We start from the raw sequence: 22748 nt of genomic DNA on the forward strand, positions 1-22748 counted from the left end.
ACCATTGATAGGAATAGTACACGAGAGATATTCTCAATAAACAATTCACTGCACAGATTTTCACAGAGTCCTCTACAGGAGTATTTTCTAGACCCAAAGTAAATAAAGTCCCTGCCTTGTGTGAACTTTGAGATGAGCAGAGTTGAAGTATTTAAATGAAGACAGCAATGTTACATAACAGCTAAAAAACGGACACAAATTGTGTAAACTCCATAAACATTTTACCTCTTTTATTTTAACTTACTGTCAGAAAGTGAACAAGTTTCGCCCATTTGACAGTACACATTTAGGAGCTCAACGATCCTTCCCCCTCCCACCCTCCCTCTGCCCGTGTTCCCCACCCACCCTCCTCCTTCCTTATGTCTTTGTTTATTTTTTTGCAACGGCATACTTTGAGCTCATTTCGCAATCGCAAACTTAACATTTCCATTAAGTTTTAAAAAAGAAAATTAAACAACTAGAAAATAGGGGGAAAAAAACCAGCCCCCAATGTTCTTCAAGAGTATAGAGAAGGACTATAAACAGTAATCAAATCTCAAAGTGTCAGTCTTACTCACATAGATTACACTTCTTGCTCTCTATGTGCTCGTTACCACAGATCAGGGAAAACACAGATATTTGTCTTTTGGGGACTGGCTTATTTCACTAAGCCTAATGGTAAACATTTTAGTTAATCAGCCTTCTCTCAGTGTATGAAGACTGAGGTTCTACAATGTGGACATAAGGAATGGGAGCAGAGTGTGTCTGAGCGGATGCCTTTAGCAAGGAATCAGGTAGCAGGTGTATGTCTTCAGTTCTCAGGCCAAGGGAGCCCACCCCTGTCCAGCCTCCTGCCAGAGGGAGGCTCCTGGTGTTGTGCAGCCCCACCCGAGCGCTAGGTCAGCTCCAGTCCCCCACCCCGAGGCAGAATCCCAGCCTTGGAAGGCAGAAACATGTTTCCCCCTAGGTGTTCTCTCTCTGCTTGACTGAGCACATCCGCATGGAGCACGGCTGGAGAATTGGACCCCAGCCAGGGTCCTGAGCTCCTGTAAGTGTGGCTCCAGAATGGGAACACTCAAAGCGGTAGAACAGGCGGGGTGGCCCTCTCGCCAGATTGCAGAGCTCATGCAGCCACAAGGGTGTTCCTCTCCTGCTGGCCTGGGCCAGCCCTGGCCAAAGGCACATCTTTCCCACCAGCTCTCTTCTACCATGCCACCTCTGTGGTGTTAGGTGAGAGTTCAGGATGCGGTGGGCTCCTCGTGCCTGTGGGAATGGGCTGAGGGGGACCAGAGTAGGCCCTTGTCTTGATGTGTTTTCCTGGGTCAGTTTCCTCTTGATTCTGACCCTTACCAGGTAGTCTCCCTTAGAATCATCCCGCTGAGCCAGCCCGCCCACTGGGGGCTGCTGTGTTAGGAAGTCTTTAGGGCTCCCCTCCTGAGCCTGTCCTCTCAGCTTGCCCTGACAGAGCACGGCCCCCACTCCACCTCGCTGTTACCATAGCTGCACCTCTGGGGGTGTGTGTGGGGAAGGCCTTTTTCTCTGTCTCAGACCCCACCTGAAGGACTAGCAGCCACACCTCCAAGTCTCCCCCTGGGGCCTGTGGAAGTCCCTACCTCCCCTGTGACCAACTTTGCTATGGCCAGACATTCTCTCCACTGCCCACAAGGTTAGGGACCCTCCTTGGCAAGTCGGCTCAGTTCCCGGCACTGTGTGTGACACCGGAGCCAAGTAGGCCGAGAGGTGTGGTTCTCGCCTGTGAGGTACTGATGCTCTAGTTCATGGTTGTCTTTGTGTTTTTGCTGCTGTAACCAGACACCTGGAGAAACTTACAGAGAACAGAAATTCATTTCTCACAGTACTACAAGTTGCCTGATAAGGGCCACATCTTGCAGAGTGTGGAAGGCAGCAGGAAGTGCCTTGGACAAGGGGTTTTCAAAATGTTCATGGGAAATGCATATGAGGAAAAACTTTGCTGGATTTTTTTTTTTTACCATCTAAATAAACATTTTAACTTCCGTTTTCCCTAAGCTTTTTGAAGTACTTTTCTGTAAGGACTTTAATCTCATTTACAGATAAAGAACCCTCATAGCTGAAACCCTGCTGAAATCCTAGCACGCCCAAAGCTGGGAGTACTGGCTCAGGGAGGCCTGTGAGTGACCTCAGGAGGCTCTGCAGGCTCTGCAGGCATCTGACCCAGTGCGGGCTTCCCCAGAGATGCTTGGGTGGAGTCATGGAGGGTGAAACGCGGAGAGAGGGTCCCGTGAGAGGATGCAGCAGGCGTGCATAGGGACAGACAGGGCGTCTGCTGGGTGTCCGCGGCTGCTGGCCCTGGGGGCCTGGAGCAGGTGGCAGGAGCCTGGTCATGAAGGCCTCGACTCCTAAGCCAGACTTTGGACTCAGCCAGCTGGCGGCTGAGATGCTGACCCGTTCTGAGCAGGAGAGCGTTCAGAGCAGAGCAGGAGCTCGTTTGGGTGCTGAGAAGTGACAGGAGGAGCTGAGCTCATCAGCCCCTGGCTAGGCTCCCAGAGGCCACCTTGTACAGTACCTCATTCCACATGTCCAAAAACTCAAGAAGATAGCCAAAGAGGCAGAAATGGAGCTGGCTGAGCAGAACAGGATTTCCTGTTCTCTGTTGTACAACAAGAACTGACCGAGGCCTCTTCTTGAGCCATGCCTGCTCACGTTGTCTGTGAAGCCAAGCCGCGGGGCTCTGTGCTCACACTGTGTGCTGCCTGGCCCAGGACACTGACCCCCCAGCTGTGCTGCAGTTCCTGTCCCCCCTAGTCCCTTCTACTTTACTTTCTGCATCTACTCTGAAACCCAGGCCGAGGGTTGCACGGAGCCATGGCTTTTCCCACCACGTGGTAAGAAGGGACAGAGGCCTGAGGAGTCCGATCAGCACAAGTTGCCAAAGCAGTAAGCTGTGTCGGGTCTGAGACTCAGGTCAGGACCCACCCTGGGCGGCAGCGCCACGCGTGCTTGCTGGCAGCATTCTCTGAGCTGGCCCTGTGCCTCTTGGGCTGATCTGCTGCCCAGACCCAGGGGCGGGTCTGGCAGAGGGCTGCTGAGGAAACTTCTGGCCCCTTCTGCCAGCCTAGCAATTCTTGGCCTGCGCACAGTGAGTGAGCAGGATGCAGAGGCCGGTGAAAAGCCGCCCAAGCAGAAGGGAGGGGAAGGCTTAACCCAAGCGGCCAAGAAAATTGTTTTCCCTAGGAAGCCGAGGAGCCTTTTAGAAGCCACGTGTTTAAGAGTGTCAAAACAGGCAGGGAGACAGTCCCCTGTGCGGCAGAAGCAGGGCACATGGGAGACAGGGGAAGGCGGGACAGTGCAGGGGTAAGGCCGAGCCCAGGGCACCAGGTCCTTCCAGATCCGCACTCCTCATGGCAGAGAATCCCAGCAAAGCACAAGAACACAGTTGTAAGACTGCACTCTGGAGAGGGCTCCGTGTGTTTCTCATGTGGCCCTTCTTTCCAGGCCTGTGCCAAGATCGTACGCAGCAGGACTTGTCCATGTCCGGTCATCGCTCCGAATGCCTGTGTCAATTCTTTCCTTACCAACTCAGTCTCTGATGTTTAGCTGGGCAGAGAGCTGCCTAGAAAATGACTTGCATGGCCCTACTTCCTGCAGCTGGACAGTGGAATTGCCACGTGTGTCTTCTGGAAGGCCTCGCTGACAGAAGAAACCAAGTCCTTTCCCTGCCATCCAGAATGGGACATTATGGCTGGTGCTAAGCACCTGTGTTGGACCATGAGGCACAAACTTCTATAGAGAAGGGCCAGGGATCAGAGGCCGGGTCCTCTGCCTTGGCAGCTGTGCACTGATGCTTCTGCACATTTTTAATGTTCTTTGAGACAGGTACCAATGGTTTGAGTCCCTATTCTGGAGTTTTCTGTCCTCCGTGACCAAGCTGGATGCTAACGAAATGCCGGAGGGGCAGGGTGGGGCGTGATTTTTGAGAGCTTCCCGACAGATTGGCGCTGGTCTCCATCCACGGGGTCATGCCCTATCTTTTTTCTGACTTTGTGAAAACCAGTCTTCCTAGTGTCCCAAGGGTGCCAAGTAATCCCTCCAAAGTTTTTAAGAATTCTGAAGGAAGAGTGTTCTTTCTTTCTTCCCAGGTTCCTGACATTTCTAAGCAATTCTCATCTTATGCACCAGAAAAAAAATTAAAAAGGCAAAAATATACCTCTAGCTTTTTAGAAACTTTTAAGTGCTTGACTCCAGAGGAGCGTGGCCTTCGTCTACCGGGTCCTCTGCCCGGTGCCCCTCGCCGTCATATCTGCAGTTACAGGCAGCCCACTCCCAATGGACTGGGATCACCTATCTCTGTGGTTGCATGCTTGCCATTTCCCGACTCAGATCCTGGTTTTCCTTCTGAAAAGTGGAAGTTGAGGCCTGAGATGGTGGCTGCATGCTGCATGCTCCACGGCCCCTGAGAGTCATGGGAACGCTGTGTACGAGCCCAGGCTCCTACTCCCTGTTGGGGATTAGTGCCCGGATGCAGAGCAGTCACCAGGAATGCAGCCTGCCCAAGGTTGTCTGCTGTGCCAGGGACCCTTGCCCAGGCAGATTCAGCAGTGGTTCTCAATCAGTGTCCATCCCGGCCTCACTCTCCAGGGCTGGGAAGGGCAGCCACTTCTGCATTGCCCAGGCCGTGCAGGGCCCCTGCAGTGCCAGGCGTCTTCCTCTCGGTCAGCTGGGTTCCTGGTCCTGCTGTGGCTGTGGTCCCCTGCAGACATCTCCTCCCTGTCCCCCCACTGAGGAGGAGTCTGGAGCGGTTTCCTGTCTCCGGTCTCAGAGCGCTCCTTTTCCTTCTCGCACCCTGTATGGTGGCGCATTCATTTCCGTCCTCTCTGGTCCTTTGGTTACAGCCTCACTCCCTGAAGGGTCAGAAGCTGCTTCCCCAGAGGACTGCTGGCCCTGGCCCTGCAGGGGATTGAAGGGTGTCTTCCACAGCTTCCTGTACTCCCCGTCTCCCCATTTTGCTTCTGACTATGGGTTCTCTTCTTTCTGTTAGTTCTTCTGGAGTTGTTTGTTTTTTAGTGTCCAGGTAGCCTGCTTTTTGCTTGGGGCTCTTCATCCTCCAGGCTGCTTAGAACACAGTGAAGGCTGGCCCTTACTCTCCTTCCTCCCCTTGGCTCCCAGCCATCTGCTCAGGGCAGTAAACAAGGGCCAGCATGGCCCTGTGCCAGCAAAGAGCCCCGTGACTGTGGCACACAGTAGGGGCAGTTCTCCACCTGAAGCAGCTAAGGTTAGCAAAGGCCAGGCCAAGTGGGAGGGCATCCTACAGTGAGCTGCAGCGTTCCAGCACCACAGTTCACAAGGTGGAGTTTGTCCCCCAAAGGGAGGAGGATCCGGAAGCCACAGAGTTGACTGCCAAGTGTGAAGGGATGTATTGCTCTCCTGCCTACTTCTCCCACAACTTTAATTGTCCTACAAAATTTGTATATTTGCTTTTTATATTTTTCCCAGGTCTATCAGATCATCAAAACTCTCAGAAAACACGGTTATTGTTGGCGTCGTACGCAGGTAACATTTCTCTCCCCTTGTCTCTGGTGTTGAGCTTGTGTTATCAGTGAAGTGCTTGCCCGGCAGCCTCTGTCCCGAGCATGTCCCTTGGTGGTATGACTTTGTCATCTTTGTTCTGTTTTATCTAAAGTTGCTTCTACAGTTAACTTCATAGAGGGATTTCTGACTTGTTGCCAAATTTTTATTTTCAACTGCCTTTCACTTTAAAAGCACATAAACTATTATAAGAATTTCATTTCTGAAACTGTGGTTCCCAGGGGAACCTGCCTAGCACCTTCCCACTCTGCATAAAGGGGGAATCTCAGATTTCATCCTTAAATCAAGGCAGGAAGAAGGCAGATATTCACATGGAAAGCTCACTTATTTGTGTAGGCATGGGAAATGCTTCTGTATCCTTTAAACTTTTCTCTTGAGCTTTAGGAGAGATGAGATTGCTTTTGTTTGTTTGTTAAAGATGTATGTACGTATGTATGTATCTATGTATCTATCCATCTATTTGAAAGTCAGAACTGCAGAGAGAGGGGAGAGATAGATCTTACATCTACTGGTTCACTCCCCAAGAGGCCATAGCAGCAGGGGCTGAAGTAGGCCAGGAGCAGGACATTCTTCCAGGTCTCCCATGTGGGTGCCAGAGCCCAAGCTCTTAGCACAGAGTCGGATTGGAGGTGGAATAGCTGGTACTGAAATTAGTGCCCATGTGGAATGCTGGCACGGCAGGAGGTGTCTTTACCAGCTTCACCATGATACCAGCCTGCTTTGTTTTTTAAAAAACTGGAAGTAGAAGAAATTAGGAAAGAATTTAACTTAATTTAAAATGTATACATATTGAAAATATAGACAGACATTCTTAGATTCCAGCTGTAAATGTAGTTGCTATATTTCAGGTATTGTAATGTATATGAACCAAAAGTTAACTATGGGGCCCAGTGAGCTAGCCTGCTGGCTAAATCCTCACCATGCATCTACTGGGATCCCATATGGGCACCAGTTCGTATTCCCATTCAGCTCCCTGCTTGTGGTCTGGGAAAGCAGTTGAGAATGGTTTAAAGCCTTAGGACCCTGCACCCACATGGGAGACCCGAAGAAGCTCCTGGCTTCTGGCTCCGGATCAGTTCAGTTCCAGCTGTTGTAGCCACTTGGGGAGTGAATCAGTGGACAGAAGAAGTTTCTTGAGCTCGGTGCAGTGACCTAGCAGCTAAAGTCCTCGCCTTGAATGTGCCAGGATCCCATATGGGCGCCGGTTCTAATCCCGACTGCTCCACTTCCCATCCAGCTCCCTGCTTGTGGCCTGGGAAAGCAGTGGAGGACGGCCCAAAGCCTTGGCACCCTGCACCTGCATGCGCTCACTTGGGGAGTGAATCATCAGATGAAAGATCTTCCTCTCTGTCTCTCCTCCTCTGTGTATCTGCCTTTCCAATAAAAATAAACGAATCTTTAAAAAGAGAAAATGTTTCTGTATCTCCTTCTCTCTTTATTATCTGCCTTTCCACTAAAAAAATTTTTTTAAAGTTAAAATGAAATCAGAGCAGTTTTTCAAATTTATACTTTAAATTTAGATATTGATGTGTTTAGATGAATACCTCTGAAAACCACGCACTATATAAGTTTTATGTAGAGGAGTAAAGTGTGGAAGAGGGAGGGTCGTGGGCGGAGGCCGTGCCCGACAGAGGGAGGGTCGTGGGCGGAGGCTGTGTCTGACTGCCCTGTGTTCTCCCCAAGGGCGGATAAGGAGGAGCTGTCTGTCATGCCCTTGATTGCCGCTGGCTTCACCAGGGTAGGTACCACTCTGTATTAACTAAAGACAGCTCTGTGAGGTGAGATTTCATCTCCTTACCCAGCTAAAGTTTTTAATTAATTTGAAGCAAATACATTGTCCCTGGATGTGTAACTGTTTGATTTACATTTCTAGCCTATTGACAGTCTTTATACTGTTCACTTTTTTTTTTGTTGTTTTGGTCTCAAAAGTTACCTTTAAAGCCATCTAAGTGTAATAAAACCTCTCACACTGGTACCCACATTAAAAATCCCACCACAGGATGTGTGTGAAAATGCTTGCACGTGTGCATGGAATTGTTAAAGCCTGTCCAAGAATTCTGGACGTAGGAGTAAGGCAGCCTGAACATGGCTCCCGTGCTTCCCAGTCTGTTGCTGTGTTCCAACCTAAAGGCTGTGAGGACTTGGGTCAGCTGGTTGCACAGCAGGCCTTCGGAATGGAGTGAACACTTAGGTTCCCCACTTAGGACCCCACAAGGCAGGCAGCCGTGGATTCGAGGTGGTAAGGGGTGGGGTAGGTCTCCCAGGTGCTTGGCAGAAGAAAGTCCATATCCTCCCGTGGCGAAGGATCCCTTCATCCAATTAAATTTGAATAAATGGAAACAGAATAACTAAACAGTTTTAAACCTAGACCCTAGGTAGAAGAAATTATGCAGCGTGTGGCACAGAAATACAAGACAGGAAATAAAGAGGTTAAATAATGTGGTTAACATGTGATTATTTAGTGTATAAGTAACAGGAGTCCCAGGAGGAGAGGAAGAGTGGGGCAGACGAAGTATTTGAAGAGTAACTGAGAATTTTCCGGAGGTGCTGATTGGACTAATCCACAGGTTGTAAAATTACAAAAAATCAAAAGTAGAGTACATTAAAAGAAAGGACACACCCCAGGAAAAAAAAGTGGAAGAAAATCTTAAACGTAGCCAGAGAAAAGTGACTTTCCCAAGAATAACAGAGTGCCAGGTAGCTCCTTAGCAGCAGGGGAACAGCACTGTAGTGTTCAGTGTGCGCCAGGAACAACCAGCCGAGAACCTTGTCTCAGTGTGATCACCTTTTCCAAGGCGAGTGGCGTGAGAAATTTTCAGAGATGTGGATGTGCAAAGAGTTTATGTGAATACTTTACCAAGACGTGAATGCGTGAGCAGGAACTGAAGTGCAAGCCAGCTGTGAATGTGGAATCCCTGTGAATGCCTGGTGACTATGAAAATGGTGCTGATGGCAGTCAGAGATGATGGAGGGGCTTAAGGCCTGCCACCCAGTCAGACACCCAGCCAAGCTACTCCTCATGTTTTTGAAAAGTACATGAAGTTCAAAGATACATCTCCCTAAGAGCCATGTCAAGAGAACGTGAACCTTACAAGAAATGACCTCGAACAGCAGCTTCAAGAGGAAGGAAGGTGATCCCACCCTGCGCCCCCACGGCCTCGTTGTAGCCTAGCTCGCCTCCTTTCTCGCTCTGCACACACGCGGATGTGTACCTGAGTGTGTGATCCCTCTACCTCCTTAGAAAATCAGTGCCAAATGGAGAAACACAGAATGAGACAGATCATACTGTTTGAGCAGAAGGGACTTCTCCCGGGAGAAATTTTAGTACTAGCTCAGTACATAAAATTGACACCATCCTAGCCAACCATAGGTGTCTGCAAGCTTGGGGGCAGAAGGTGGAGGACAGGAAGATTTTCCTGGGCTCAGCTAGGAGATGTGACATGAGAGCAAGCAGTAGGAGTTCCCTGGCATGTCCCTGCCTGTGAGAAATTCGCAGAATAGGGTTCAGTGGGCCCTACTTTGTGGAGGAGGTAACTGCTGCCTTGGTTTCAGATAACCGTAAGGAAATATATGTCTGTTTCTGAGATCCATTGAAAAGACGGTAAGATGTGCAACTCAGTCAAACTGGCAAACACGGGGAAGAAGAAACAGCACGTAGAACCCACAAGTGAAAGTGAAGAAATAAAAGCCAGAGTGTATGAGTGGACTGCATTCTCCCTTTTATATTCCGGTAGTTAGATTGCATTTAAAAATCCCAATTGTATCATATTTGTAAGCATTTAATAATAAATGAGCAAAGAAATAGGAAAAAAGTTCAGACCAAAAAAACATAGAAATAGACTTTAATGTCACATAAGGTGGAATACAAGATTTTATACAGCACACCATTTTATATTTAAAAACATACAGTGGGTTATTATTACTACAGTTTCTGTGCCTTTCTTTGTGTTTCTGATAGCCTTCACGACACATGGTTGAACATTCCTTATCTGCCATGCTTGGTAGCAGAAATGCTCTGCTATTTCCAATTTGGGAATATACACACACACACTTTACTGTCTGAGCATCCCTAAACTGAAATCCAAAATCCTCTGACAGTTCAAAACTGTCTTAAGTTTTGAAGCCTCATCCCCTGCCCCCTGACCTCCAGTGACCCCGTCAGCTCGGTTGAGAAGAACCCTGCCAGCCAGCCAGCCAGCTGGTGAGGGTGCCCATAGGTGGGGCCCAGGTGAGGAAGCTGCGAGTCCTGAAGGATCGACATCATCCCCCTCCAGGCTGATGTGGCTGTGCTTTTTACAGGGGACCCCTCCCTGCCAGGACCCCTAGAATCGTTGAACATCAGGTTTATTCATGGTGTCTTGGAAAGCACACCACAGCAGGGCTGGACAGATGGGTGCCGGGGAAGTGCTGTTAAGAGATTCCACGTCATCAATGCTGGCACCACACTGTTCCCCCCTTCTCTGCCCACACCACCAACCCAATGTCACCTGCAGCCTTCTCAGAGCCGCTTCTAAGTGCCTGTCCGTATAAGAGTGTGTCTGTGCAGAAAGCACAAAAGTTACAGTCAGTCCTGCTGACACCTGGCTCAGGAAGTATGGAGGTGACAGCAGCTCACCTTGGTAGACAGGGACCAGAATGGGAGATGGGGAAGTGACGTTTGTGATGTCTGCCTTCCATGGTGGAGTGCAGGTTCAAGCCTCAGCTGCTCTCTCCTAACATGGCTGGGAAAGCAGACGATGGCCAAATCTCGGTTCCCAATTTCAGCCTGGCTCAGCCCTGACTGTTGTGACCCTCTGGGCAGTGAACCACTGGGTGGAAGCTTTTGCTTCCCTTGCTTTCTGTCTCTTAACTCTGTCGCTTTGCCTTTCAAACAGATAAATATTAAAAACAGAAAGGGTGGCCAGTCCTGAGTGACCACAAGTACTAACTAGCCCTGTTATTCACAGTTCTTGACCTTTGTAAAGAGCTTTGCCAAAGGATGTTCCCGTCACTGATCTGGATAGCTAGACACAGAGGGACGGGGCTTCTGCCCCATTGCAGGCCTGCCAGTGCTGGGGACAAGGCTTGGGCCTGGAAGCCAATGCCCCTGGTGTTCAGGGGCAGCCCGCTGTTTTGTGGATGGGTCAGGGTTCAGGATGGGAGAGTAGGCGGAGGACCTCTTTGCCTCTGCAGGTGGACTTGGCAACAGAGCACATAGGGTTTGCTGTCTCTCACCATGGGGTATGTCAGAGCCCCTGGAGAGGAACAGCTCCAGAGTCTGTATCACTCAGCTTGGGGTTGGGCTGCAGGTGTCAAGGGGTTGTCCCTCCCCTCATTCCTGCCTCCCCCAAATTACAGGTAATTCTCACTGCTGTTTGGGCAGAGGGCCTAGCAGCTGACCTCCTCAGCATACTTGGGCCAGGGTCCTGGCCTTATTCTCCAGCCTCCACGGCCTATGGGCTCCTTGGGACAGAGCAGATACTTAGCAGGGCAGATGGGATGATGAGATGTTTGTGTGCAAGGCAAGAATAATGAGCAAGAAGACATACAGAGCAAGACGCTGAAGAGCAGGATGGTCACGTGCACTTGTTTTTCTGACATTTCTGCCTTTGCAGTAAAAAAATAACATTCATGGCCAGTGAAAAAGCTAGTTGCATTTTGCAGCTGGATGAACACACCCCCTACCCTGTCTGTCTCAAGGTCCCCAGCTGCCTATCTGCTTCTTGGCACAGGCACTGGGCCCAGCAGTGTCTTCTCCTGTCCCTTCCCTGTCAGCATTGCCCTGCCCTCCCCTGCCAGCTGGCCATCAACCCCCAGGGGCAGGGAGGGTCATGTGTTGCCAGCGAGCAGGACTACCCTACCCTGGCCAGCACTCCTTGTCTCCCTTGCTGTCTCCCTTCGTTCGCTGCAGACCTCATGGTGACCGGCACTGGGTTGTAGGCCTCACCTTTCCCTCTCAGCTGGAGTATCACCTGTGTATCATGCAGGTGAAAGCCAAGAAAAAAGGCGAGTAATTATTCCCAAATACTTTCATATCAGTCCTGGCGCTATGGCTTGACTGGTTCATCGTCTTCCTTGCAAGTGCCAGGATGCCGTAGCAGTGCTGGTCTGTGTCCTGGCTACTCCACTTCCCATCCAACTCCCTACTTAAGGCCTGGGAAAGCAGCAGAGGATGGCCCACGTGCTTAGAATCCTGCACCCATGTGGGAGACCTGCAGGAAACTCCTGCTTTTGGACCAGCCCATCGGTGGCCATTTGGGGAGTGAAAACCAGCAGATAAAAGATCTTTCTCTCTGTAAATCTGCCTTTCCTGGGCCCAGCATGGTAGCCTAGTAGCTAAAGTCCTCACCTTGCATGCGCCAGGATCCCATATGGGTACCAGTTCATACCCCGAATCCCGGCTACTTCACTTGCCTTCCAGCTCCCTGCTTGTGGCCTGGGAAAGCAGCAGAGGATGGCCCACGTGCTTAGAATCCTGCACCCATGTGAGAGACCCAGAAGAAACTCCTGGCTCCTGGCTTCACATTGGCTCGGCTCTGGCTGTTGTGGCCACTTGGGGAGTGAACCTGTGGATAGAAAATCTTTCTGTCTCTCATTCCTTCTGTAAATCTGCCCTTCCAATAAAAAATAAATAAATCTTTAGAAAAAAAGACCTTTACATCTAAACAGAATTATGACACAACAGAGTGACTTCATGAAATATAACATTGGATCAGGGAATGACTCCCCCCTTCTCAGAACTGTGTGTGCTTTTTCTGAGATGTTTCTGTTCCATGAAGGTCATTGTACACATTCCAGCGTCCACAGCAATAAGAGACAGTGGGCGGAGCCCTGGCTTCTGGAGCAGGTAAATATGTGCTTGTTGTCTGAACTGCACTGGCAGCGTAGGAAAGTGCTGCCTGCTAAGGCACAAGGGCAGGCAGAAATGCATGCACAGGTCTACTGATTGTGCTGTATGAATTTAGTTTTTTAGAAGATTTATTTGCATTTGGAAGTCAGAGTTAGAGAGAGAGAGATCTTCTATCCATTGACTCACTCCCAAATGACTACAACAGCCAGAACTGGGTGAATCCAAAAAAAACCTGGAAGGTTCTGAGAGAAAAGCATTCCTAACACTTTGCTTAATGTAGCTAACTGGGTGCTTATATAACTGTCTCTCATCTCCTATTCACAATTGGTGTTAATAAGATACTTTTGAATTCCAGTTATCAAATTGAGACGTATGTTTGGGATTGTTTTCATTAGAATACATAGCTGCTTGCAGATGCTACTGTGCTTATCCACGCATTACCCCTTTGTGTTTATAGAGGTACGTAGAGAACCCCAACATCACGGCCTGCTACAACGAGCTGCTGCAGCTGGAGTTTGGAGAGGTGCGGTCACAGCTAAAACTCAGGTAACGCCTCCCTTCACCCTTGCAGCCTGACAAAGCCAAGACCTTGTGGGTGGGGCCCCTGGCGGGCCCAGGAGGCTGACCCTGAAACACAGAGCTGCCACGTGGTAGGAAATAACAACATGAACACAGGCCTGCAGGTGCCAGATTGTAGGTTGCGTTTTCTAAGAAAAGTACTTTTGACGCTCACTTCCCCACTGACATTTTCTGTCGGTTGATAATATATTTTCAAGCAGACTTTCGGTTCTTTCAAGAGCGAGAAAAGTTAGTAAAATTATGTCAGGTTGACAGAAGGACAATAAAGTCAGCTGCTGCCTGACATTCTGGGTTTTTCTGCTTGGGTGTCCTATTTTTCTTTAACCCTTCCTTTACCAGGATCAAAGAGCAAGTTGGGTCATTGCCTGCTCCTGTGCCTAAGGCAGAGCAAAGGTATCAGAATGGGATTAGGATTAGTGGGGCAACAGAAGATGGCCCAAGTGCTTGGGCTTCGCCCTCCAACCCCGTTCTTGCTGTGCTGGTTGGGGAAGAGAACAAGCAGATCCTGAGCGAGCAAAGCAGTGGTGCTGAGTACAAGTGTTTGGAGGCTTCTGGGGTGTGGGAAGGGAGGCGGCCGCCCTGGGGCCTCTGTGCCCTCCCTCCAGAGCAGCGGCAGCCTGGCCCTGCCCTGCCGTGGAGAAGCAGGCTGCCACCCTGTCTCAGGGAAGAGGAAGCTTTCAGAGCAGGTGGTGATGTGGAGCTTGTTTTACTCGGTCACCACGCAGGACCTGAGACGTGGGAGGCCAGCGGCTCACCTCCAAGATCTCAGAAGCAATAAAGAGCAAAATGGTGAAAATGGTGCTATGGACAGTTGCCCACACATCCAGAACTGGATCCATCGTCTTCCCCATGTCTAAATCTTGTCAGACCCGCAACCTTTTCTGCCTAGGACTCTCAGCTTACTTAGTGTACCCTCCTCTTCCCGGTGGTCTTTGAGTGAAGCTGGGCTTCCCTCAGGTTTCCCTAAACCCAGTCCCTCATGTCTGCTGGAATCCACCCCTGGGCTTCATCCTCATGGCTGCTCTCCTGAGGAACGTTTGCTAGCCCAATGTGCCTGGATTGTGACGCCTTGCCTCCTCCTGTCCATTCTCCACATTAACTCCATTGGTGTTCCTGCCCTGCAACTCCTTGCTGTCTTCAGAGGAAAGGCCCCATTCAATGATGTGGCTGCAGGACTCTCCACAGTCTACTCAAGGCTTAGCTCTCTGTTCCTGGTCTCCCATCATGCACAGCTCTGTCCTCTGTGCAGTGGAGGGCACGTTTAGTGTGTGGTTAAGGTACCCACATACCTTATCAAAGTACCTGAGTTTGAGTCCCAGCTCCAGTTCTCGATTCCATCCTCTCTCCTGAGCTGTGCTGAGGTGTACTTCACATATCACCCTTGACTTACCACATGCTACAGCAAGAGCTAGTTTTTGTCGGCTGGGCCCCTTGGTGATGTTCAGTGCGTCAGTTTAGTACTACCAGCAGTGGAGAAGCGCTGCTGCTTGTGTTTACCAACGGTTGTCTCTGCAGTTCTCATCCAGGCAGCCAGTTGCTTTTTTTTTATGCATTTATTTACTTACTTAATTACTTACTTCTTTCTTTTTTTTTTTTTTAAGATTTTATTATTATTAGAAAGCCGGATATACAGAGAGGAGGAGAGACAGAGAGGAAGATCTTCTATCCGATGTTTCACTCCCCAAGTGAGCCGCAACGGGCTGGTGCTGCGCCAATCCGAAGCCGGGAACCTGGAACCTCTTCCAGGTCTCCCACGTGGGTGCAGGGTCCCAAAGCTTTGGGCCGTCCTCGACTGCTTTCCCAGGCCACAAGCAGGGAGCTGGATGGGAAGTGGAGCTGCCGGGATTAGAACCGACACCCATATGGGATCCCGGGGCGTTCAAGGCGAGGACTTTAGCTGCCAGGCCACGCCGCCGGGCCCTACTTACTTATTTCTGAGGCAAGAGAATCACCTGATCATTCTTTGGGGGATTTTTGTACAAGAGGAGAAAAAAAAATGCATTATTAGTGGCTAGTTGGACAAATTATGGCATAACTTTAGAATAGAATATCATCTGTTATTAAAAGTGATTGTGAAGAACTCTAATTACTTATATGTAAAGATAGTACATATGAGAAAAAGCAGATTATAAAACCATAGAATATGATGCTGTTTCTGTAACTGTACATATCAGAGAAATCGACTAAGCCACTAGCTAATACTTAGTTATGGGGGTCTCGGCTAATTTGATCTTACTTGTTTTTTTTTTACAAGATTTATCGAAAAGACAGACTTACAGAGAGAAGGAGAGACAGATCTTCCATATGCTAGTTCACTCCCCAAGTAGTCACAATGGCCAGAGCTCAGCTGATCTGAAGCCAGGAACCAGGAGCCTCTTCCGGGTCTCCCACTGGGTACAGGGTCTCAAGGCTTTGGGGTGTCCTCTACTGCTTTCCCAGGCCACAAGCAGGGAGCTGGATGGGAAGTGGAGCAGCCAGGACATGAATCAAACTGGCACTCATGTGATCCCAACACATGCAAGGCGAGGACTTTAGCTACTAGGCTACCATGCTGGGCCTTAAAGATTTATTTATGTGTTTGAAAGGCAGAGTTAGAAGGAGAGACAGATCATCTATCTGCTAGTTCACTGCCCAAATAGCCACAACTGGGCCTATCCAAGCCAGTAGCTTCTTCTGGAATTTATACGTGGATGCAGGGTCCCAAGCACTTGGGCCATCCTCCACTGCTTTCTCAAGCCATTAACAAGGATCAGGACTGGAAGTGGAGCAGCTAGAACTAGAACCAGTACCCACATGGATTCCAGCATCCCAGTCGACAGCTTTACCCACTAAGGCACATCTCTGGCTCAAATCTCATTTATTTTGAAACAGACTAATTGAGGTATAGTTCACATGTCATACAGTTATTTAAAGTATGTAGTTTAATAACTTTCTTTTGCAGAATTTGACACCCATCATCACAATTTTAGAATGTCTTCGCTGCCCCCAGCCCTAGGTATCTGCTAATCTACTTCCTGTCTGTTGATTTTATTCTTCTGCACATTTCCTGTCACTGGGGTCCTGCAACGCCAGGGCCTCTGACTGGTTTCTTTTAGCACTCAGTGGCATGTTTTCAGGGTCCGCCCATGTGGTGGTATAAGCCCCGTGATTCTACTGCCTCGCTTGCATGTCTGTACTGTATGATATGTGGGTTTAACCCTGTATTAGTCAGTTGAGGGACATTTGGGTTGTTTATACTTTCTAGCAGTTGTGAATAATGCTGCTAGAGTGACTTGCTGTCACTCCTGCTGTGCTTGACCGTCCCATCAACTCCTGGCTTTCTCCAGAAAGGGACTGCACCATTTAACCCTCTCACCAGGCAGCTGCCGTACACAGTTGTGTAACCCGTCTTCGATTATCGTGGGGGATATGATATGATAGTTTTAATTTTTGTTCATGTGTACTTTCTAACATCTCACAATAGATTTTGTTACTTGTATAGCTAAAAAGTGTTGTCAGACCCCAAGGGTGTGTATGAGAAAGTGCCCACAGTGTGACCTAAGTAAGAAAACAGAGCACAAAGCTAGCCTGTCATTCATGAGGATCCCAGCTGTGTGATCCCAAAAAATACCTTGTTTGAGGGTTTTTGACTCTCACATAGTCCTCACAATCTTGCCCAAAATATGAGAGGAAGGATGGGAGCTTGGTCACTTGACTGGGCATCATAGCTGCTGAAGAGCTGAGGTTTGACCCTGACCTGTGGTTCCATGGCCCACTGCTCCCTCACAGTGACAAGAAAGTTTAGAGCGTGTGGTTTATATAGCATTAATCGGTCCTTTTGTTTCTACCCACCAAGGGCTTGTAACTCAATATTCACTGCGTTAGAGAAAAGCCAAGAAGCCATTGAAATCACAAGTGAAGACCACATTATACAGGTTTGTCATCTGGAAATGTGTCCTTTCCGATTTCCTGTTGTGAGTGGGCTTGTTTTTTGGGGATTGAACTTCCCCCCACCCAACCGTAGGATTTTTTTTTTCTTTTTCAAGTTCTAGAAACCAGGCTTTCCTTAGAGAATTAACTAGAAAAAATTAACCAAGATAGATCATCTTTAATAAGAAAAGGTACTAACCATAATTTGAGGTATTAAAGGTGTCTGTAGAAACACCACACTTGCATTTATTATTCTGATACTGCACAGCTGAGAACCCGGTGTGGCCCGTGGCAGGAGGACCTGGCTTCGGTGGGGGGATAGACTCAGTCATGAGGCAGTCCAAGCAAAAGGGTTTGTCTTTTTTTTTTCTTTAGATTTACTTATTTGAAAGAGTGATAGAGAGACGAAGGCAGAGATGTACATACAGAGAGAGAGAATGAATTTTGCCTCTGTCGGGTCACTCTCCAAATGGCCTCAGCAGCTGGGTCTTGGCCATGCTGAAGCCAGGTGCCAGAAACTCCGTTTGGGCCTCCCACATGGGTGGCAGGGGGCCATCCTCTACTGCTTTCCCCAGGTGCATCAGCAGGGAACTGGATCAGAAGTGGAGCAGCTGGGACTCAAACCAGTGCCTGAATAGGATGCTGGCCTCTCAGCTGGTGGGTTAACCCCTTGTGCCACAATGCCAGCTCCAGCAAGAGAGCTTTGTTGTTAAAACGAAACAGTTGGCGGGGATAGGGAGAAATCCCAGACTACAGAATTGTATCATAAAATTCAAAATTTTAAATAAAAATTTGATTATTTGAAAAAAAAAACAGCAAAGATAGGGCAGCCTCCTTGTATATTTCAATTTCTACATTTACAAGGTCCAGGAAATCTATGTTAATATCTGGGCAGAACATTCACGCGGTTTCTGGGAAAGCGGTGTGGAATTCCAGGACTTCAGGATCCACCCCTTTATTTTCCTCTAGGCTTCCATCAGTTGTCATGGCAATTGTAAATTCTCATGGATGCTAAGGTATCACCATGGGGTATAAGGAGGATTCCAGTGGGTTAGGTGCCATTTTGGACCAGTCTTTTGTCTGCGTCTGCTTTTGTCATCCCACTTTCCAGAGGGTGAGACCAGGGTTTGCTGCACGCTGTCTGAGTCTCACTGCTGTTGGAAGCTTTTCACCCTAGGAAGGGCAGCTCTTGCAGGAGAGGGAGTACCTGGACCATAGGTCTGCAGGCCCTTCTCACTGTGTTTGAAAACAGTGTACACTTGCTGACATTTATTGGAAGCAAACTAGCTTTAAAAAAAATGGACTTCAGAATTGCTATATACATGACAGGCTGCTAGTGGAGTGGGTTTGACTAAGACAAGGTGGCTTGCACTTTTAAGTGACAGCAGATAAGAGTTGTGTCAGACCTGCAGCATCTGTCTGAGAATGAGCTCTCCTTTACTTTTCCTGCTGGGCACTCCGGCCCTGGAGTCTGCTGGCCCTCCCTTGGTGAAGACTTGTCAGTGCCCTGGGAGGAGACTCAGGCCCATGGTGGGGGTGGGGGTGGGGGACTTTGGTTCCCATTGGCCTCAGTTAAGCAGCTGGGGGTCCCGGCACTTAATCCAGCTGACTGCCCTCCCATCCCTATAAATGGCAGTGGCACAAATAGCAACAGCTAGCTGCCTCTTGTAAGCAGGTTCTGAGGGGTGGCTGAGCTGGTGCCCAGCAGGGACCAGGGCCCTTGGCAGGGGCTGCTGCCGCTCGGCTTTCCTTTGCGTCTCTCCTTGTCTTAGAGCCCTCTTTGAAACACAGCCACAGTGCCTTTCTTGTGTCGCACTCCCGGGTTCATAGCCTCTGTGTGTGCATCACTCACTTGAACCCGAAGAGAGAGGCCAAAGAATTGTTCTTCCCATTGCCCAGAGACACAGCCTGGGCCTGGGAGGGGTTCAGAGACCTGGTGGAGGTGAGACCGTGTGTGCAGGGACAGAGAGCGGGGGTAGCACCTGCCATAGAAAGCCCCTTCCTGGTCCGCTGTTTGGTTCCATGCCCCACCGTCTAAATGGAGCTGCTCTAGAAGCTGTTCTTTACCCCGGGCAAACTGGTTCAAGTGGGGGTGGGGCTCTGGAGGATGTAATAGAAAGGTCTGGAATCCTGCACCTGTGCTCGTCAGCCCTCACAACCCTGCGGCAGGTCTAAGGTCCTGAGCATTCTCAGGAGAAAACAGGAGGCTGGAGGTAGAAGACTCTTCTCTTGAAAACGTCTGTTCATTCACTTGGTGTCTTTTTTCCCATTTTGTCTCCCTCCAGTATGCAAATCCTGCATTTGAAACAACAATGGGCTATCAGTCGGGTGAATTAATAGGGAAGGAATTAGCAGAAGTGCCTATAAATGAGAAAAAGGCCGACTTGCTGGATACTATAAATTCATGCATCAGGATAGGCAAGGTAAGTGAGAGGTCAGTGCCTTTATACAGCCACACGAGGGAGGGGACAGCAGCGCTCAGCGCTCCTGAGCACTGTGCTGGACACCATTGTACAGATGAGGAAGTGAGCCCACAGTGAGTGTGGTAGCCTGAACTGACCCCTAAAATCATCATGTCTGTCTCTGAGAAGACTGAGTGAGCCGACTGATTTAACAGTTGATCTTGGTAGGTGTGGCAGAGGGTTCTAGGCGAAGTCATGTGATGAGGCAGCACTACGCAGGGCCGTTCACTGAGCTGTGTACCAGGCACTGTGCTAGACTCTGGGACAGACTGAGAAGTCTTGCCTGAAGAAGCTCGTCTTGTTGGGTGGAAAAGAAACAAAAGGAGTAAGTGCATAGTGACATGTGAAGCCACATCATCCTGGTGCAGAGGGAGTGGGCAGAGGTTGGCAAGCTCTGTCAAAGAGCAGCTTCCTTCCGCCCAGGACCTGCAAGGCACCTTACTCAGGCTTGCTGGGGAGTTGGCCGCCCTGTTTGAGCAGTGGGCCCGGGGTCAGACATTCCTTGGGACCAGCGTGCCGTAAGTGAGTCAGGACGGTCCTGGGGCCACCCTGCAGCACCAAGTGTCAACTTGTAGTGGTTGGGTGTTCTTGGGGCTGGGGAAATTCCCAGGATGTTCCATCATAGAACATCACGTACCCGCCCCGCTCCTTCTCAGCCAGCAGCTTCTCTTCCGGATAGAATGACTGTAAGGGAACTTGGTTTTCAGTCTCCGCATTCAAGCTTCCTTGCCTCCTTGTCCTGCCTCCTCCTTGACTCCTCCTCTTCCTCCCCCCCGCCGGCCTCTCTGTCATAGCTTTAGGACACATGCTCTCCATGGCCCTTCTCTTCTAGAAAGCTGTCCTTTTCTGCTATGGAAAGTGCATGTTCTCCGCCAGCAGGACATAGGTGCTAACACATGCAGGCTGCTCTGAGGCCTGGCTGAGGGCCTGCAGCTGCAGGGCCTGGGCACCGGGGAGATTCCACCATCTCCCTGGGCTCCTGTGCAGCCTACTCCCTCCCTCCCCAGCTCCCTGGTTCTCTGCCACCTCCTGCTTCCTGCCAGGCTTGCCTGGGCTCTTGCTTTGGGCTGTGCCATGGGCCCCAGAGGTCCTCCTTGTTTCTGAAGCATGTTTTCTGTCCTGCACAGGATGTCATCCACCTCTCTGGTTTTATTTATTTATTTATTTTAGATTTATTTATTTTTATTGGAAAGGCATATATACAGAGAGAAGGAAAGAGAAAGATCTTCCATCAGCTGGTGTACTCCCCAAGTGTCCGCAATGGCCGAAGCTAAACTGATCTGAAGTAAGGAGCCAGGAACTTCCTCCGGGTCTCCCACATGGGTTCAGGGTCCCAAGGCTTTGGGCCGTCCTCTACTGCTTTCCCAGGCCACAAACAAGAAGCTGGATGGGAAGTGGAGCAGCTGGGACATAAACTGGTGCCCATATGGGATCCCAGTGCATGTAAGACAAGGATTTAGCCACTGAGCCATTGTGCCAGGCCCACCTCCGTGGTTTTGATGTCAGCCTCTTCTCGAATGGCTGGTTCTCACATCCCGTAATCTTGAAATTCAGTGCTGCCAGTGCTGTGGCACAGTGGGTAAAATCTGCCTCCTGAGATGCCAGCATCACACATGGGCTCTGGTTCTAGTTTTGGCTGCTCCACTTCTGATGCAGCTCTTTGCTAACGTATCTGGGAAAGCAGCAGCATCCATACAGGATACCTAGGTGGAGTTCCATGCTGCTGGCCTCAGCCTGGCAGACGCAACCACTGCAGCTTTTCAGGTAATGAACCAGCAGGTGTAAGCACTGTCTGTCTGTGTGTGTCTCTCTCTCCTTCCCTCCCTCCCTCCCTCCTGCACTCTTTCTCCTTCCTTCCTTCCTTGCCTCTTTCTCTTGCTTGTTCTGTACCCTGCCATTCAAATCTTTAAAATAAGAAATTCAACTTTCTTAACAATTTTCTCTCATCTTTTATAAGCAAAACTCCCAGTCTGTCAGCTGTGTCTGCCTGTGAACCATCCTCTGGTTGCTTTTACTGTTGTGTGTCTAGTTATTTGAAAGATCCAGACAGAATGTAAGACACACACATACATGTGTATGCACACGCGCATACACACACACACACAGTACTGCCATCACTAGTTCATTCTTCAAGTGTGTGCACTGCCTGTGGGACTGAAGCTAGGAGCTGGAGACTCAATCTAGACCTTCTGCATGGCAGGCAGGAACCCAACTCCTTGAACCATCACTTCTTCTTCCCAGGTTCTGCATTGCAGGAAAGCTGCAATGGGGCACTGGAGCTGGAGGCCCAGCTAGAGCTGGAGCCCCAGACCTGGCAGTATGGGACACAGGCATCCCAGCCAGCAAGTTAACTGTTAGAGCAACTGCCTGCCCTCTGCCCTTTTGTTCTCTTCCATCAAACCCATCACCAAACCCCGAGAGTCGTTCATCCCTGAACTACAGACCTGGGCCTGTCTTTGCTTAGCGCCTGTTTTGGACAAGTGGCCGAATCCAATTAGGGCTTGCATCCTAGTTATAATCCTCCACCTCCAGTTAGTCCAGCCTACGCTGTTAAATGATTGGTCTGACTAGATCCTTCTGTCCAGTTGGTGCCCCAGTACAGAGTTCCAATCCCTTAGCCTGGCCATCAGAATTCTACAGTTGACCTTGGCCTCCCTTTTTCTGTTGAGAAAACAAAAGCCCCAAGTGTCCCTTGGTTGTTTACCATGGGTGAGCTGTGAGCTGGCCCTGGGGAGTGAACAGCTGGATGACGATGATTTAATTCTTAAGACAATGGGTGCCAAGAGGGACCACACCACTGGCTGGAGGAGCCCAGCTCTGTGTGAGGCTCGGACAGTCCTGTGGGACCCAGGGCTGGAGAGAGGCCCAGGCATTGGCCCCTTTCACTGATGCAGGCTGCTTATGAATGCTTGCTGCAGCCTTGACTAGGCTAAGTGCTAATACATCATCCAATTCCATCTGCAGGACAGCAATCTAAAGTAGAGCTTTTACCGTTTGCAGGAGCCAAAGTTTATATGGTATTTATGAGAAGCTAATCTATCTTTTTGATCAGTAAATACTCGCTATAATAAGTAAATAGTTTTTCATTTCCATTGACAACTGGACTCAGGGGACAAGCCTCTGAACCACGGCAAATTGTTGCTAATGTGTGCTCTTTGTGGCATGAACTGTGAAGTTTTCACTAACTCTTGCATGTTGGTTTAACATTTGCCGGACTATTCAGAAAGGAATAGAGAGGAAAATCCTAAAAAGATTTTCTTAAGTGTTGATTGCTTGACTAGATTGGTCTCCTGTACCAATGTGTGTATACCAGTTCTGTGGATTCACCCACTGAAAGTACACAGTTGGTGGCTATTAGTGTATTCACAGAGTGTTTTTTTAAAGATGTATTTATTTTTATTTGAAAGGCAGAATTACCCAGAGAA

General features: G+C 49.3%; 1 protein-coding gene across 2 annotated transcripts in view; it reads left to right on the forward strand.

The window, feature by feature from the left end:
- PDE8A (phosphodiesterase 8A) overlaps window positions 1–22748 on the forward strand; it is a 134861-nt gene that overhangs the window by 75953 nt on the left and 36160 nt on the right. For both annotated transcript variants that reach the window (XM_058665518.1, XM_058665519.1), the window contains exons 4-8: window positions 5452–5508; window positions 7228–7282; window positions 12831–12919; window positions 16788–16866; window positions 19147–19284. In XM_058665518.1, the coding sequence (XP_058521501.1) occupies window positions 5452–5508; window positions 7228–7282; window positions 12831–12919; window positions 16788–16866; window positions 19147–19284 (418 nt within the window). The remainder of the gene's footprint in view (window positions 1–5451; window positions 5509–7227; window positions 7283–12830; window positions 12920–16787; window positions 16867–19146; window positions 19285–22748) is intronic.

Source organism: Ochotona princeps, chromosome 6, assembly GCF_030435755.1.
Source record: "Ochotona princeps isolate mOchPri1 chromosome 6, mOchPri1.hap1, whole genome shotgun sequence".
In the NCBI taxonomy this organism is placed as follows: Eukaryota; Metazoa; Chordata; class Mammalia; order Lagomorpha; family Ochotonidae; genus Ochotona; species Ochotona princeps.